The sequence below is a fragment of the Rousettus aegyptiacus genome, unplaced genomic scaffold (assembly GCF_014176215.1).
Source record: "Rousettus aegyptiacus isolate mRouAeg1 unplaced genomic scaffold, mRouAeg1.p scaffold_m13_p_3, whole genome shotgun sequence".
Taxonomy (NCBI): domain Eukaryota; kingdom Metazoa; phylum Chordata; class Mammalia; order Chiroptera; family Pteropodidae; genus Rousettus; species Rousettus aegyptiacus.
Window position 1 is genome coordinate 126,606,229 of NW_023416306.1, and position 13,493 is coordinate 126,619,721.

Here is a 13,493-nt window from a genome sequence, read left to right on the forward strand (position 1 = left end):
GGATGACCACTGGTCACTACCACTGAATCCCAATGCCTATGTTTATAATGGTTTGGGTTTCAGGTTATAGTATTTTAATTTTCATAAACTGTTGGAAACAACAGAGATGGGTTGGACACATAAGTGAGGCACCATGTGGAGACCCAACATTTTTATGGGCGACTGCACAAATGAAGGTGTTGTCGTTGTTTCAATAAAAAAGTTTGCAGAAAATTGCACAAGGTAATGTGTGTGCGAAGAAATCATGAAGACCTGCATTCTAGCAGTTGCTGTCTTCCTGTTCACGTCACGTATGGTGATTCAGTTTCAGCACAGTTAACATTATCCTTCACATTAAATTCATGTTGTGAATTTGAATTGTATTGGTTTTATAATTGTATTTGTATTTAACGTGCAGATTTGTTTTGGTTTTATGGTATTACAAAGACTATAATAGTTTTATATTGGTATATTAAGTGAACACTAAAGGACTTTGAGAATTTTTTTCTTTAAAGGCATCTGTACATTATACAGGCTTATAAAAGACTAAAATGGGAATTAATCAGTATCAAAGATGCAGCTGAGGCCAGAGGCACCTAGAATAGCTCTTAACTTCTGAAAGCGGTCTTGAAAAGCTATGTTTAACAAAATAAGAATAACACAGGCTCTGACCGACTCCCATTAGGAGATTCTTGATAATCCCAGGGCCTATTCTCTACCTTTTGAACACATTTATTACATTTTAACATGCTTTCAAGAGACTGTAATTTAATAATCTCCATATTCACATGAATACAAAAGAGTATATTGACAAACCCTAAAAGGCTAAAACATACAATACTTTTTTGTATTTATATAACTGAAACTTCTGTTTCTGATTACTGATTTAATTTCTGATTGTTGAAAAACATCCTTAATTATGAAACTTCCTTACTAGAGTCATCTGTATAAAATAAAGATTTTAAAATATAAAATAATGATAATGGAGTTGATGCCTTTTACCCATCAATGCTAGGGCCTGCGTTAGAGGAAGGTATGCAGACACAAGCTCCCAATCTAACATTTGCCCCAAGCCCTTTGCCATCCTCTGGCTCCTAGAGACCAGAGAGGAAGCGGTTTTGCACTAAGGACTTGGGACCCAACAGGGAGACAAGTTCTAGCTTTGAAAGGAGATGTGAATGGTCGTCTCACTCACATTTCATTTGAGTATATGTGTTTGTTTATAGCCTGTTCGCTTCCGTCTTAGTCTTTTTGAGCTACTCTAACAAAACACTGAGACTGGGTGGCTTATAAAGAGCATAAATTTATTTCTCATGTTCTGGGGGCTGAAAGTCTAAAATCAAGGCACCAGTACTTGGCATTCTGGTGAGGCCCTCTTTCTGGTTCATAGCTCAGCCTTCTCACTGTGTCTTCACATGGTGGAGGGGACCAGGGATTTCTGTGTGGTCTCTTTTATGAGAGCACTAATCCTACTCATGAGGGCTCTCCCCTCATGACCTAAACATCTCCCAAAGGCCCTACCTCTTATTGCCATCATCTTTGGAAGTTAGGATTGCAACGTACGAATTTTGGGGAGACTCAAATATTCAGACCATAGCAACTTCTGAATATAATTTGAGGCTCTCATACTGATGAGCCCAGAAATGTGGAACTATGAAACCAGGGAGACTGGGAGAGAAAACAAAGAGCAAATGTGAAAACGAGGTTGGGATGGCAGTGGCAGTATTTTAGGAAAGAAGAAAGGAACCTAAGGACCTGAGAAAGAAATGCTCAGATTATCTAAAATAACAATCTGTTCTTCAGTTACTCAAGTACCCGGCAAGAACAAGATGCAGCATGTTTGGCATGACTTTTGGGGTCTGGGCTATTTTCCCTTCCCCTCATGTCCAGACTTCTGAAGAGGAATTCTGGGGAGGAAGATTGAACTGGGCAACAAAGTCTCTAGTGTCATCAAACTTTGGGGGTGCTACCTGACTTGAACAACAGAAAACCTGAATATATACATGTGGGAATCTGCTGGGTTTCTAGTTTAGGTTTATTTTAATTTCACTTTTTAATATTTTGGGCAACTCCACAGTGTTATCTTCTGCTTGTTTTTATCAGTCACACTGTATAATTTCAGTAGGTTTCTATGAATAGTTCAAGGCGCCTTTTATTTATAGCATAGTCTTTCTGGGTCCCATGCAAAGAGCTGATGGATACATTACTGAGACTTGTATTTTTGTGAACTGACTCCTGCAAGGATGGGAAGGCTGCATACAAGCCAGAGACCCTGTCCGGGCGGCTCTGGATTTTGTAATCGTTTAGCCCCTCAGTCTTTTCCCTGATAAGGACAAGGATGAAAAGGTTTCTTTGCTTCAATCTTGTTTTCAGTGACCAGGTAGAGCTACTTGGCAGAAAACATTACATATTCCAGAGGAGAATGTTTAGCTCTGGAGTTCACTCTGCAAAAATGCGCTTTGAGGAGGCACCGGAATCCACAGCTGGCATTGCTGGAATTCCACAGTGTCCTTCTACTCCCCTTAGGAGATGCTTGATAACCCCAGGGCCTATTTCCTACTTTTGGAACACACACATCTTGTGAACGTGGCAGCTGGAGGTGGGAAGAAAAGCCACAGTGATGCCGATGATCAGGTTCCAGTGTTTTTAACAGTGATACATACTCTAGCTAGAGTTGGAAGGTACACTACGGAGAGATGGGCATAGAAGGTTTGTTATGAAAACCCTTGACTTTTAAAAATTGTTCAGATTTTAAAAGGAGATTTAGAGGGCGGCGTGCATCTTACATAGTTTATTAGTTCATTCATTCATTTATTCATTCAGCACCTGCTATGTGCAGGACGCTGCTGGGTTTCAGAATAGGGCAAAGAGGAAGGCTTCCCTGAGAGTGACGCTTGCACTGAGTCTGCCTTTCTGGCATGCCAATGAATGGGACACAGTGACACATTGTGGTCCACAGCCATCCCAATAACTATGTCAGGATAACTATACCAGATACTATGGGATGCAGAAAAATAAAAAGGTGATCCCTGCTCAAGACAGAGCTCAGGTTTTAGGGACAGAAGGTCTGGGTCTAAATTCTGGCCCTGGCCCTGAGCCTGGTGTGAGACCTTAGGGGAAATGATCACTGCTTAGAGTTTACACACCTCTAAAGAGAAAAAAAAATAGAATCCCTCACTCCAGAGAGCTGCGAGGATCGACCAGACCAGATGATGTAAAGGAAGCACCTTGCGCTGGTCTGGCACCACAGAGGGACGACGTGCGTGTCTGACTCGGAATCAGTTGAAATAACTTAAAATGTGGTTGTTGGGACAAAACAGAGAACCTGTGCTGGCTGTGTAGAGCTGACAGGGTGCCGGAATGCCAGAGAGGTCAGAAACTTCTGGAATGGATGAACCTGGAAGAAAGAATAGGATTTTTGTAGCTGAATGGAGATAGTATTTTTACTGAGAGGGAAAATAGTTGAAAGTAAGTGATGTAAAAATAGTATGAGGCTAGAAGCTTGTCTTGCTGAGTACCTGCAAAAATGTTCCCTTCCTATTGGTAGCCTGATAAAGTTGTATTAATGCCAGTTATGTGAACACGAGCATAAGGTATGTATTGAATTTGAAGAGCTTTTCAGTGCTCAGAGTTGACTATAATGAATGAGAAGACTGAGAAATCTGAGTCGACTCCACTGAGTTTTAGGAGGTAATTTATTTCTTGGCCATTTTAGCTTCTGCGTAGGTAGATTTGGTTAGTATCATAACATATGTCAGGGATGGCAAACAGGTTTTATTTTGTGCCTACACCGATTGGTTGGCAGTGACTGCAGAGCTGTGGTGTTAAGGATTCCGAAGATAGATTTTGGGCTTAGGGGGAAAATGCAGGGATAATAACCCTGAATTGATATGTTTTAGGCTTAGACTCCATACAGGAAAGTACAACACAAATGTCGTGGATCCGTCATCTCTAGCTAAAAGCTTTTCTGTGTCTCTGGCAACATAAACACATTCATTTACCAAGTTAACAACTATTTATTAAATTTCCACTGGGGACACAGCACTGTATTTTAGAGTCTTAGCCTTCTGGTTTCTTAACTATTGGATAAATAATTTCAGGATGTTGGTGGTCAATGCTGTTTGGTTAACCAGTGGGGTTTTTAGCCTCTGCCTCAGAAGTATTTTAAAATGTTTTATGATCAAAGTCAGCTTTCTTGTGTTAAAATACCACATTGAATTTTTTTCATTTATTATTTCCTGTTATTTCATTTGGCAGACAATATATGATTTAATTTTCCCAAATACCTTTTGAAGTCTTCATTAATAATCTGACTTTCGAGGTAGGAAAACAGTCTGAGAAGTTAAAGAACTTATCCAGAGCCGGATTTGACCTGGGTCACATGTTAGGCATGGTCCTCACCCTGCACCTGGTTCTTGTGCTCCACGACTTGTCTTCAGAATTACAGACTTCTTCTACGTCTTAGCTCTGTGTTGGTAGAACTTTCAGAAATTCTCTCATTGTCAAGAGGTGAAAAAGGACCCATAACATTTCTTAAACGTTTTGTGGACATGAATTTTTTATTTTTTTGAGACCATGTAAATTATAAAAGTCAATCACGAATCTTAAAATTGAAGTTGAGGATATAAGAACACCATAAATTAAGTGATAATACACATTCTAATCAAGTAAGGAAAGAGGAGTCGGAACAAAACCAACAAAAGTGGAACAGAGAGTGAAGTGGCAGGATACCATCATGGGGACGAGAGTGGTGCCCTTCCCGAGGCAAGGTGGAGAACCCCAGCAAAGCCAGTTTAGCGCCTGCGCTCCAATCTGAGTTTGGTCAGGTTAGTCCCTGTGACCCCTGAGTTCACACCCCTGGTTGGTTCTCCTGGGTCTCCAACCCTAGAAAGAAGTTTCCTACAGGCTTTTCTCTTCTCTTTGCTACCCTCCTTTTTGTATGTAATGGGTTTAAGGGGAAGCTGCAGCACTCAATATTAAAAATTTATATACCCCTCCCCCCACCAAATAGGAAAGTTATGGTTGTCACGCACATTTGAAGAGATTCAAACCATATCGGACTGTGTAGACAGCAAGTCTGCTGTCATTTTCAAATCTAAAAATTTATTTTTGAACTTGTTTTCCTAGGAAGTTCTGAAATGTCTACTGTGTGGGAGGACATTTCCTTTGAAATCTTAAAAGTTTGATCAGTTTTCTATGTTTGCACTAAAGAATGGGTAGATAGATAGGTAAATAGATAAATAGATAGAAAAATGAGAAGAAAGGGAGAAAGAAAAAAAAAGAAAAGAAAGCTTAATTAGGTAAGGCTGCCTCTTTCTGTCGTGTTTGGGAATATATGTTTGGGAAAAACCATACTCTGATTTTTCACTTTTATCTAGCTGAGGTTCTAATGGTATATGTCCACACAAAATCAATAGCTTCTCACCAGTCCTACAGGCAAGTCTTTAGGAGTGAACGTTTTGTCCACTCTTAACTCGTGTGTATCATCAGACCAGCAGTGGCTTCCTTCTGAAAGAGACAGTCACCGAATCCCACTCAGGAGAAGTTTCTTTTATTATTTCCTGGAATTAAGGTCAAGACTGCACTGAGGCTCACTAGCTCTCCACTTCTGCTTTAGATGCTCTTTTAAATGACTCGTATGATAGAACGATTCATTCCAAGTCAACATACGTGGAGTCCCTTCTTCATGCCAGGTGCCATGCTGGTGCTTGGGCCAGCCTGGCCTGGCCGGTGGGGGCCTTTGTCCTCAGGAGGGATGGCAAGCCATAGTGAAAAGCTTTGTGATTGCTCGGCTGCATTTCTGTGGTGGCCATGAGGGCCTCTGGAATGGCTGGTGAATATGCTTCTAGGTCTTGAAGGTACCCCTGGGAATAAGAATGGATGTGTAGCCCAGCATTGTGATTAAGCTCCCTGCTCAGCTGATGACATGTGATGGCCTAGAAAGAGGAAGTGTTTCTATCTGACATATGTTCCTAGTTCTCCCAAGTGCTGAGCTCTTTGTTCTTACTCACAAACATACTCATTGATCTCACTAACTAAAGCAATTATCATCACTTAGTGGTCTTTTCCAAAAGCATTATTTCCACTCCAAAACACCACTTTTATTTGCCAAGTGCCACAGCGTTACATCCTGGCAATTGGTCAGCATATACTGCCAAATTATGTAAGCCCTTGGTTGGATTTAGTCCTCGGCTGAGCGAGTGTGTCTGTGGAGTGCATTAGGGTTGTGACGTGACCCTGTGTTTGAAAACGGAGAACAGCTGTCCTTAAATTCATTCATTAACTCAATGTTTATACTGTGATTGGGCACGAAATCCGTATTTGCTTAAGACACCAGTGCCCAGCTGAGAAATGTCATACTGTGAAAATGTTGGATTGAGGTTTGTTGTCAAGGAAATGTAAATTTTGGACATTTCATGAAATTCAAATATCCGGATTAATTTGCTAACAGGGAGCTTAAGTTTGCAATAAACCAAAGTGGCCTTATCCAAAAGATTGAAATGTAATTAATGTTGACTATAGTAGCACCAACTAATGAAAAGGACTGTAAAACCCTAGAAAATAATTTTATTAATATTAGAAGAAATATTTTTATAGAAAAGTCAGAGCCAGAATAAGAAGAGATTTTTGGTGAGTAAAATGACCTCATTTAGTAAATATCATTTAAAAAAAGCATCGCAGTGAATAAATTTGTACAGAAGCTCTTTCGTTAAAATTCTTAAAAATAAACTTTAACAAATACAAACACTTCTAGAGATCCAGAATAAAACACGCCAGTGCAGCTCAGAAACAAGGGATCAGGACACACCCAGCCTGTCCTTTTGGTTTTGGCCTTTGTGCATTGCTGTATCAGTCTAAGGCACATTAGCTGTTCTTGTTCTAGTATCGAAGCATTTCATAAATATTATTAGCTTCATCAAGCTAGGTGCTAGATCTCTCATTTTCAAAATCTCACTTAAGAGATAGTAAAGGAATAAAAATTAAACCTACAAAGACAAGGAATGGCAGTGGGGGTGTAGCAGAGGAGAGCTCTGAAGCAAATGGAGGTGTGATGATTGAATGAGGGGAGTAGCTGATGCCTTAACCTAAAGTGCTGGCAGTATAGAAACGAAGCGATTTGCCTGCAAAACTGCTGAGAGGCTCAGAAACGGAAGATGCCGGTCACCATTGAAGGCAGGCGAGGGACCAACACCCAGGGGGCCGTTTAAGAGCCATGAGAACTGGAGTAGTTAGACCTCAGGGTGTCTTCTGCACCCTGGATATCTGGGTATCCACCTACTTCTCCCCCCGCTCCACACTACAGTAGCAGAGTGGGAGTCTGTTCTCTGGAAAAACTAAACTGGAAGTTGTAAGGGGATGTGGGTGACAGAAAACAGGGATTGAGTGAGAGCTGGACCTCCATGCTCATCCCCTGCTCTGCCCCTAATGCCAGCGGCCAGGCCTGTGTAGCTCCAATGAGGATTGGAGTTTTCTTTTCTTTAGAAGTTAAACATCTCTAGAGCATTCCGATCTGCTTTTAGCCCTTTGGTCTTAAATAGAATCAAGTAGTGAAGGATCTAAGTCATATTAGAAAAACCTCAACACAGAAAACATGGACTAAAACAAACCAGAAAACAGAAACATTGCAGAAAGTGGAGATATTGAAGGCAGCAGAGAAAATGTCCTTTTTGATAAAAGTTATGGTAACATTCTCAGAGAGAGAAGCCATTTCATGTCTAAAATGAGGTAAGCACTTATGAAAGAGAGACAGAGAACAAGAAAGAGATCATGGAAATAACAAATTAAATACTTGAATTAAAAAAATAAAAAACAGTTGACAATGTATTTCTCCAAAAGTATAATAAAAAAAGGTGGAGTCGTAAAGTAGATAAGAAAATATGTCCAAAATCGAAATTCAATCTAAGAGATTCAACATATAGATGCAAAAGTGAAAAACAAAATAAAATGGTGCTCTGAACATTATAGAAATAACACAAGAACATGTCATAGAGCTAGACATTGAAGGAATTGAAGGTATATATTAAGTGCCCATGTTTCATAAAAGCGTTCAATTTTAGGGAAACCTCACTCAAGTACATCATTGTGAAATTTCAGAACACCAAGGACAAAGAAAAATTTCTGAAAACTTTCAGAGAAAAATAATCAGGGCACACATAGAGGAAAGGATATAATAGAATCAGAATTCCTAATAGCATTCCTGGAATCTGGAAGATAATGCAGTAAATACTTTTTAAAATTATGAGGGAAAATTATTTCTAACCTAGATTCCAAATCCAGCTGGACTATCAATCAAAAGTAAGCATTGAATAAAGACATTTTACAGAATACAAGGTCTCAAAAAATTTACTCCTTTGGACCTTTTCTTAAAACCCTACTGAAAGTGCGCTTTATCAGACCAACAGGGTAAACTAAGAAAGAGGAAGACACAAAATTGGGAAACATTATAGCACAAAAGGAAGAGAGTAGTCCGACCCTAACCAGGGCAGGAGGATGGAAGGCTGCAGCGGGAGGGGGCGGGGCGGGGGAAGGGGGGTGTCACCAGGGGAAAAGATCACCAAATTGTCTAATATTTTGATCATCTGGAAATTAATACCGGTAAGCATCTGATAGTTGAGATCTAGCTGATGAAAGGATTCAAGGACGGGTGTATATAAAACAAGACAAGTAAAAGTAGCAATCGGTTATTAACTCTAGAAAAGTTAAAGTTTTATAAGAAAAGACCAGAGTCTTCAATTTGACTCTTTGGTGAACAATATTTATATAGTTGTAGTAATATAAACAGTTGGCTCTTGATTTTATCATTGGGAAGCTAGCAAAATGAGAAATTCCTTATATGCTGTATCATCTACTGCACATGGTTAAGAAATTGTACCTATACATATTACTTAGCAACATGGTGGTAAATAGTAGAAGAAACAGCTGCAATTTGCAATTGGTTTCCCCTGGGGAATGCGATCAGGATAGGGGAAGGGAAGCTGGAGAGTACAGGTTTTCATTATATCTCATGTTACTTAGATTAAAAATAAAATTATTTAAAAATGTTAATGTAATAGAAAAAATTAAACTAGGCGTGCTGAAATAATTGGAATTGGTGAATTGCAGAAGAATATGCCTCTCCCAGTTGTCTGTATCTGTAAAATGGGAGGTGGTGAGATCTACCATGTTTTACATTTAAAAAGATAACCAACAAGCAAAACCGACAGCACCATGCTAGTAGCAGGCAACAGATGTATCCAGGAAGACCTAAGACAAATCAAAAGGACAAAATAAGTAAGGATATGCTATAGTTGAACTAAATAATTGATAAGGTTGTATTAATGGGTATATTTTGAATGCTGTGCCTTAAAAAAGAGACTATACTCAGCACCCATAAATATTGACAAAAATTATCCATATATTTGCCTGCAAAGGAAGCTTCAATACATTTAAAAAGGAAGAAATATAGACTTCATTTTCTGACTACAGTGCAAGTAGAAATCGACAACATATAGAAATAAAGGCCCTCCAAACCAAAACAACACAACAACAAACATGCAGGATATGAAAAATTTTCTCAAAAACAACTCTTGGGTCAAAGAATAAATCAAAACCACAAATTGAAACCATCTAGAAAATAATAAGAAACATTACTGTGTTGGAAACTATTGGCTGTCTTCTCAATGTGCATTCTCTTCTCACTTTTTACTAACAGAACATTGATTTTGTTGAGAGTCTCGCTGACCTGCTTAAAAAACCTGTTTCCTAGCCTCCTTTGTGGGTGTTAGGGCCAGGGAAGTGTGTGTGTGTGTGTGTGTGTGTGTGTGTGTGTGTGTGTGTGTGTGTGTGTGTATGTGCATACTGTGATTAAGTTCTCACCAATACTATGCAAGGGATTATTGGGTGGGGCTTCCAGGAAAGCTCCTTAAAAGAAGATTGACTAAGCTGGTTTAATAAGCCTTTGGCATATGTGATGCTGGATCAACCATCTTATAATCATACGGTGTCTAATACATACCAAAGGTAAACAAGTAGAAAGATGAAAGAAGTTTTCCTCAAAAATATACTGGGATCCATTCCAGCCCTGGACTTGCTATCTCTGGGGAAGGGGGGCGGGGAGGAGGGGAAATCCTAACTTTTAAGTTGCTATTTTGGGTCTGTTTGTTAGTAGAAACCAACAAAATTCCTAACTGACACAGTCACATATCACAAATTATGGAACATAATTAAAGAATGAAAATAAATGAATGAAGCATGCAAGTCAAGGAATTGGAAACAAAACAACAAAATAAAGGAAAGCAGAAGGAAATAATTCTCAAACCAGAACTCAAGAAATTAGAAAATTTATAGAAAGGAAGAATAAATCTCAGAGCCAGTTCTTTAGAGAAACAATAATTCAAAAAAATATAGGCATATATTTTACCTGCATAATCAAGAAATAGGTGAAGAAAGGACAAATAAATAATACTAGATAATAAGCAATAGCTACAGAGGAGACAAGATCATTTATTCTTTGTAAAACTGTGCGAATAAATTTGAAAATGTGGATCGATGTGCTACCAGATTGACTCCCGAATAGAAAGAGACTGAAAAAGGCCCCCACCGTGATAGAAATGAGACAGCTGTCATCTGTGACCAGTTGTTACTGTTCCTTTTGCATCTCCTTTGCTGCTGGAGTTTTTTAGAGTGATAGAAGTGAATTTCTGGTGAGAGGACCTCTGAGTGCGGGGCAGGCCAGGCGTTCTGCCTGGTGATCCATGTGCCATCTCTGACAAGGGTGGCCACCCACCTGGAAAGGTGAAAGCAGTGATTCTTAGTATTAGGACCCATCACAAAATAAAGAGCTCTGAGTCTTCAATTCTTATAACACCTTTCAGATCAATGTGTTGTTCGGTCTTTTTTGGTAAAAAGAAATGATTGAATATTATTTTTAATCACTCTCGCTGTCGGTCTCATAAATAACGGATTCTTTAAAGCAAAAATGTTTTAAACAGTATATCCAAATAAATAATAATAAAGATTTCAAAGCAGGTTTGTGCATTAAAAAGGTTGAAAGGGTTGTTTTGACATCAAGGAAGAAAAATGGTACACATCAAAACACTATGGCTCTGAATTAATATCATGGAAAAGTACCTTGTTCTCTTGTCTGGTAACTGAAACATCCCTGTTGGTTAAAAATAAATGGCATAGAATGTGAGGAAACCAATTAAGGAAAAAAAATGAAGCAAACAGAACAGCCCATCAGCTAGAAACAGAATCATGAAGTTAGGCCAAAGGTGTCAGGTCAATACAGCAGTCGCCACCCTAAGGCCAGGGTTCAAGCCCAGTGTTGATAGCCACTGTGGTCACAGGGGCCCAGGGGCATCCAGAAAGGCCTTTGGTTCTAGAGTTTCCTTGATGTTTAAAGTGTTTTATTTTCTTTGAACTTTGAAGTTTCCCCACGCTGTCTTCATTTAAACAGATGTAATCTTACTTAACATCCTCTTTTTACCTCGTCTTTCCCTGGTAGTGGGAACAGTGAGCCATGGAGCTGTATTTTGGTGAATATCAACATGTGCAGCAGGAATACGGCGTCCATCTGAGACTCGCAAGTGACGAAACGAAAAAATCAAGGAATTCCCAGCATTCCAAGGCAGGCTCCTATGGTGTCAGTATTCGGGTACAGGGAATCGACGGCCACCCTTACATAGTCCTGAATAACACAGAGCACTGCTTGCCAGGCACATCTTTTTCTGAAAATGGCCCATCATTTGCATCTCCAATGATAAATAACCTGCCTGTGCATTCCAGCAATGGGGCCTTGCTAGAGAACAGTTCAGAAGAATTGCAGCTTCCAGAAAACCCATATGGCCAACCCAGCTCAGTAAGAAACCTGAAGCAGTCCTCTCTCTTTGAAGGCAAGAATGGAGTTCTAGAATGCAAAGAGGAGTCAATGAAGCCATCCCATGTGCTGAACTTTCAGAGGCATCCAGAGCTTTTGCAGCCCTATGACCCTGAGAAGAATGAGTTGAACTTACAAAAGCATCAACCTCCTGAGAGTAGTTGGCTAAAAACCTTAACAGAAGAAGGCACCAACAATAAGAAGGCTTGGACTTGCTTTCCCAAAGCTAGTAGTTTCCAGCCTTCGGAAGACCTGGCCAAGTCCAACGTGACAGCCATTCGTTTATGCAGCTCGGTGGTCATAGATGACCCTAAGAAGCAGACCTCAGTGTGCGTGAATGTTCAGAGCTGCACCGAGGAGGGGCCGGCACAGGAGGCCCTTTCCCCTATTGGGAGACCCCTAGCTGCCCACAGTCCACACATCCACCCTGAAACCAAGAAAACCACGCCGGACGTGCTTCCCTTCCGGCGACAGGATTCAGCCAGTGCCATCCTGGATGGAGCTCGCTCGCGGAGGTCCTCCTCGTCGTCAACAACGCCCACTTCAGCCAACTCCTTGTACAGATTTTTACTTGATGATCAAGAATGTGCCATCCATGCTGACAATGTGAATCGTCATGAAAACAGAAGGTATATCCCCTTTTTGCCAGGAACTGGGCGGGATATTGATACGGGATCAATTCCTGGTGTGGATCAGTTAATTGAAAAATTTGACCAAAAGCCTGGGCTGCAGAGAAGAGGAAGGTCTGGGAAGCGGAACAGAATCAATCCAGAAGACAGGAAGAGGTCCAGAAGCGTGGATAGTGCCTTTCCTTTTGGTCTCCAAGGCAACACGGAGTACCTAAACGAATTCAGCAGGAACTTGGGCAAGTCCAGTGAGCACCTCCTGCGTCCATCACAGGTGTGTCCGCAGAGGCAGCTGGCCCCCGAGCACCGTGGGAACCAGAGCTCCGGCCGTCCCTCTGACAGGCTGCAGGGAGCCCACCCCAGGCCTCCCCAGCAGAGCAAAGATGGGAAAGTCCCAGAAAGCAAAGGTGGTCAGGAGAATTTATCTGCCCGAGCTTGCTCCCTCCCAGCACAGAATAAAAAGGAGGAGGAAATCAAAACAGCCACCGCTACGCTGATGTTACAGAACCGGGGGTTAGCAACTTCTCCTGACTCTAGTGCCAAGAAGGTTTCTGTGAAGACATTTGCTTCCACCTCAAATACTCAGGTAATACTACTAGTGTGAGCCTTTTTTTCTTCTAAATGATCTAAATCCTGCAACGTCATGCTGCGGGAGATTAAAGAAATACATATCCTCCATCTGGAATGGGTAATTGCACATTCTATTTTTTTAGAGTTTTTCCCTATAGCTGTGTCCTGCCAATTGTATGGTTTTCTAAGTTAATTCAAGTACAACTAGATTCCCACTGGGGTCTCGTCTGTAAGGTAACTTGTCAAACACTATAGAGAGGTTCGACTTTTCTGTTTGTATAGATGTGAAATCTGAAAGTTTGTGGAATTTGTTTCCACACAGGAGTTCAATGCTTAGATTTGTCTAGATGTCTAAATTTTCCTCATGAACTTGAGTGACTGGGTTAATTTCTGGCTTGAGAAATTAGGTTAATCCTAAAGTGATGGAATTTATTTAAGTGGTACATTTAAGTGTTTTGGTA

General features: G+C 40.4%; 1 protein-coding gene across 1 annotated transcript in view; it reads left to right on the plus strand.

Moving 5' to 3' along the window:
- Nucleotides 1-13,493, plus strand: part of CGNL1 (cingulin like 1) — a 142,226-nt gene that overhangs the window by 41,097 nt on the left and 87,636 nt on the right. Inside the window, exon 2 of the mRNA XM_016160444.2 lies at nucleotides 11,465-13,048. Within this exon, the coding sequence (XP_016015930.2) occupies nucleotides 11,480-13,048 (1,569 nt within the window). The 5' untranslated portion in view covers nucleotides 11,465-11,479. The remainder of the gene's footprint in view (nucleotides 1-11,464; nucleotides 13,049-13,493) is intronic.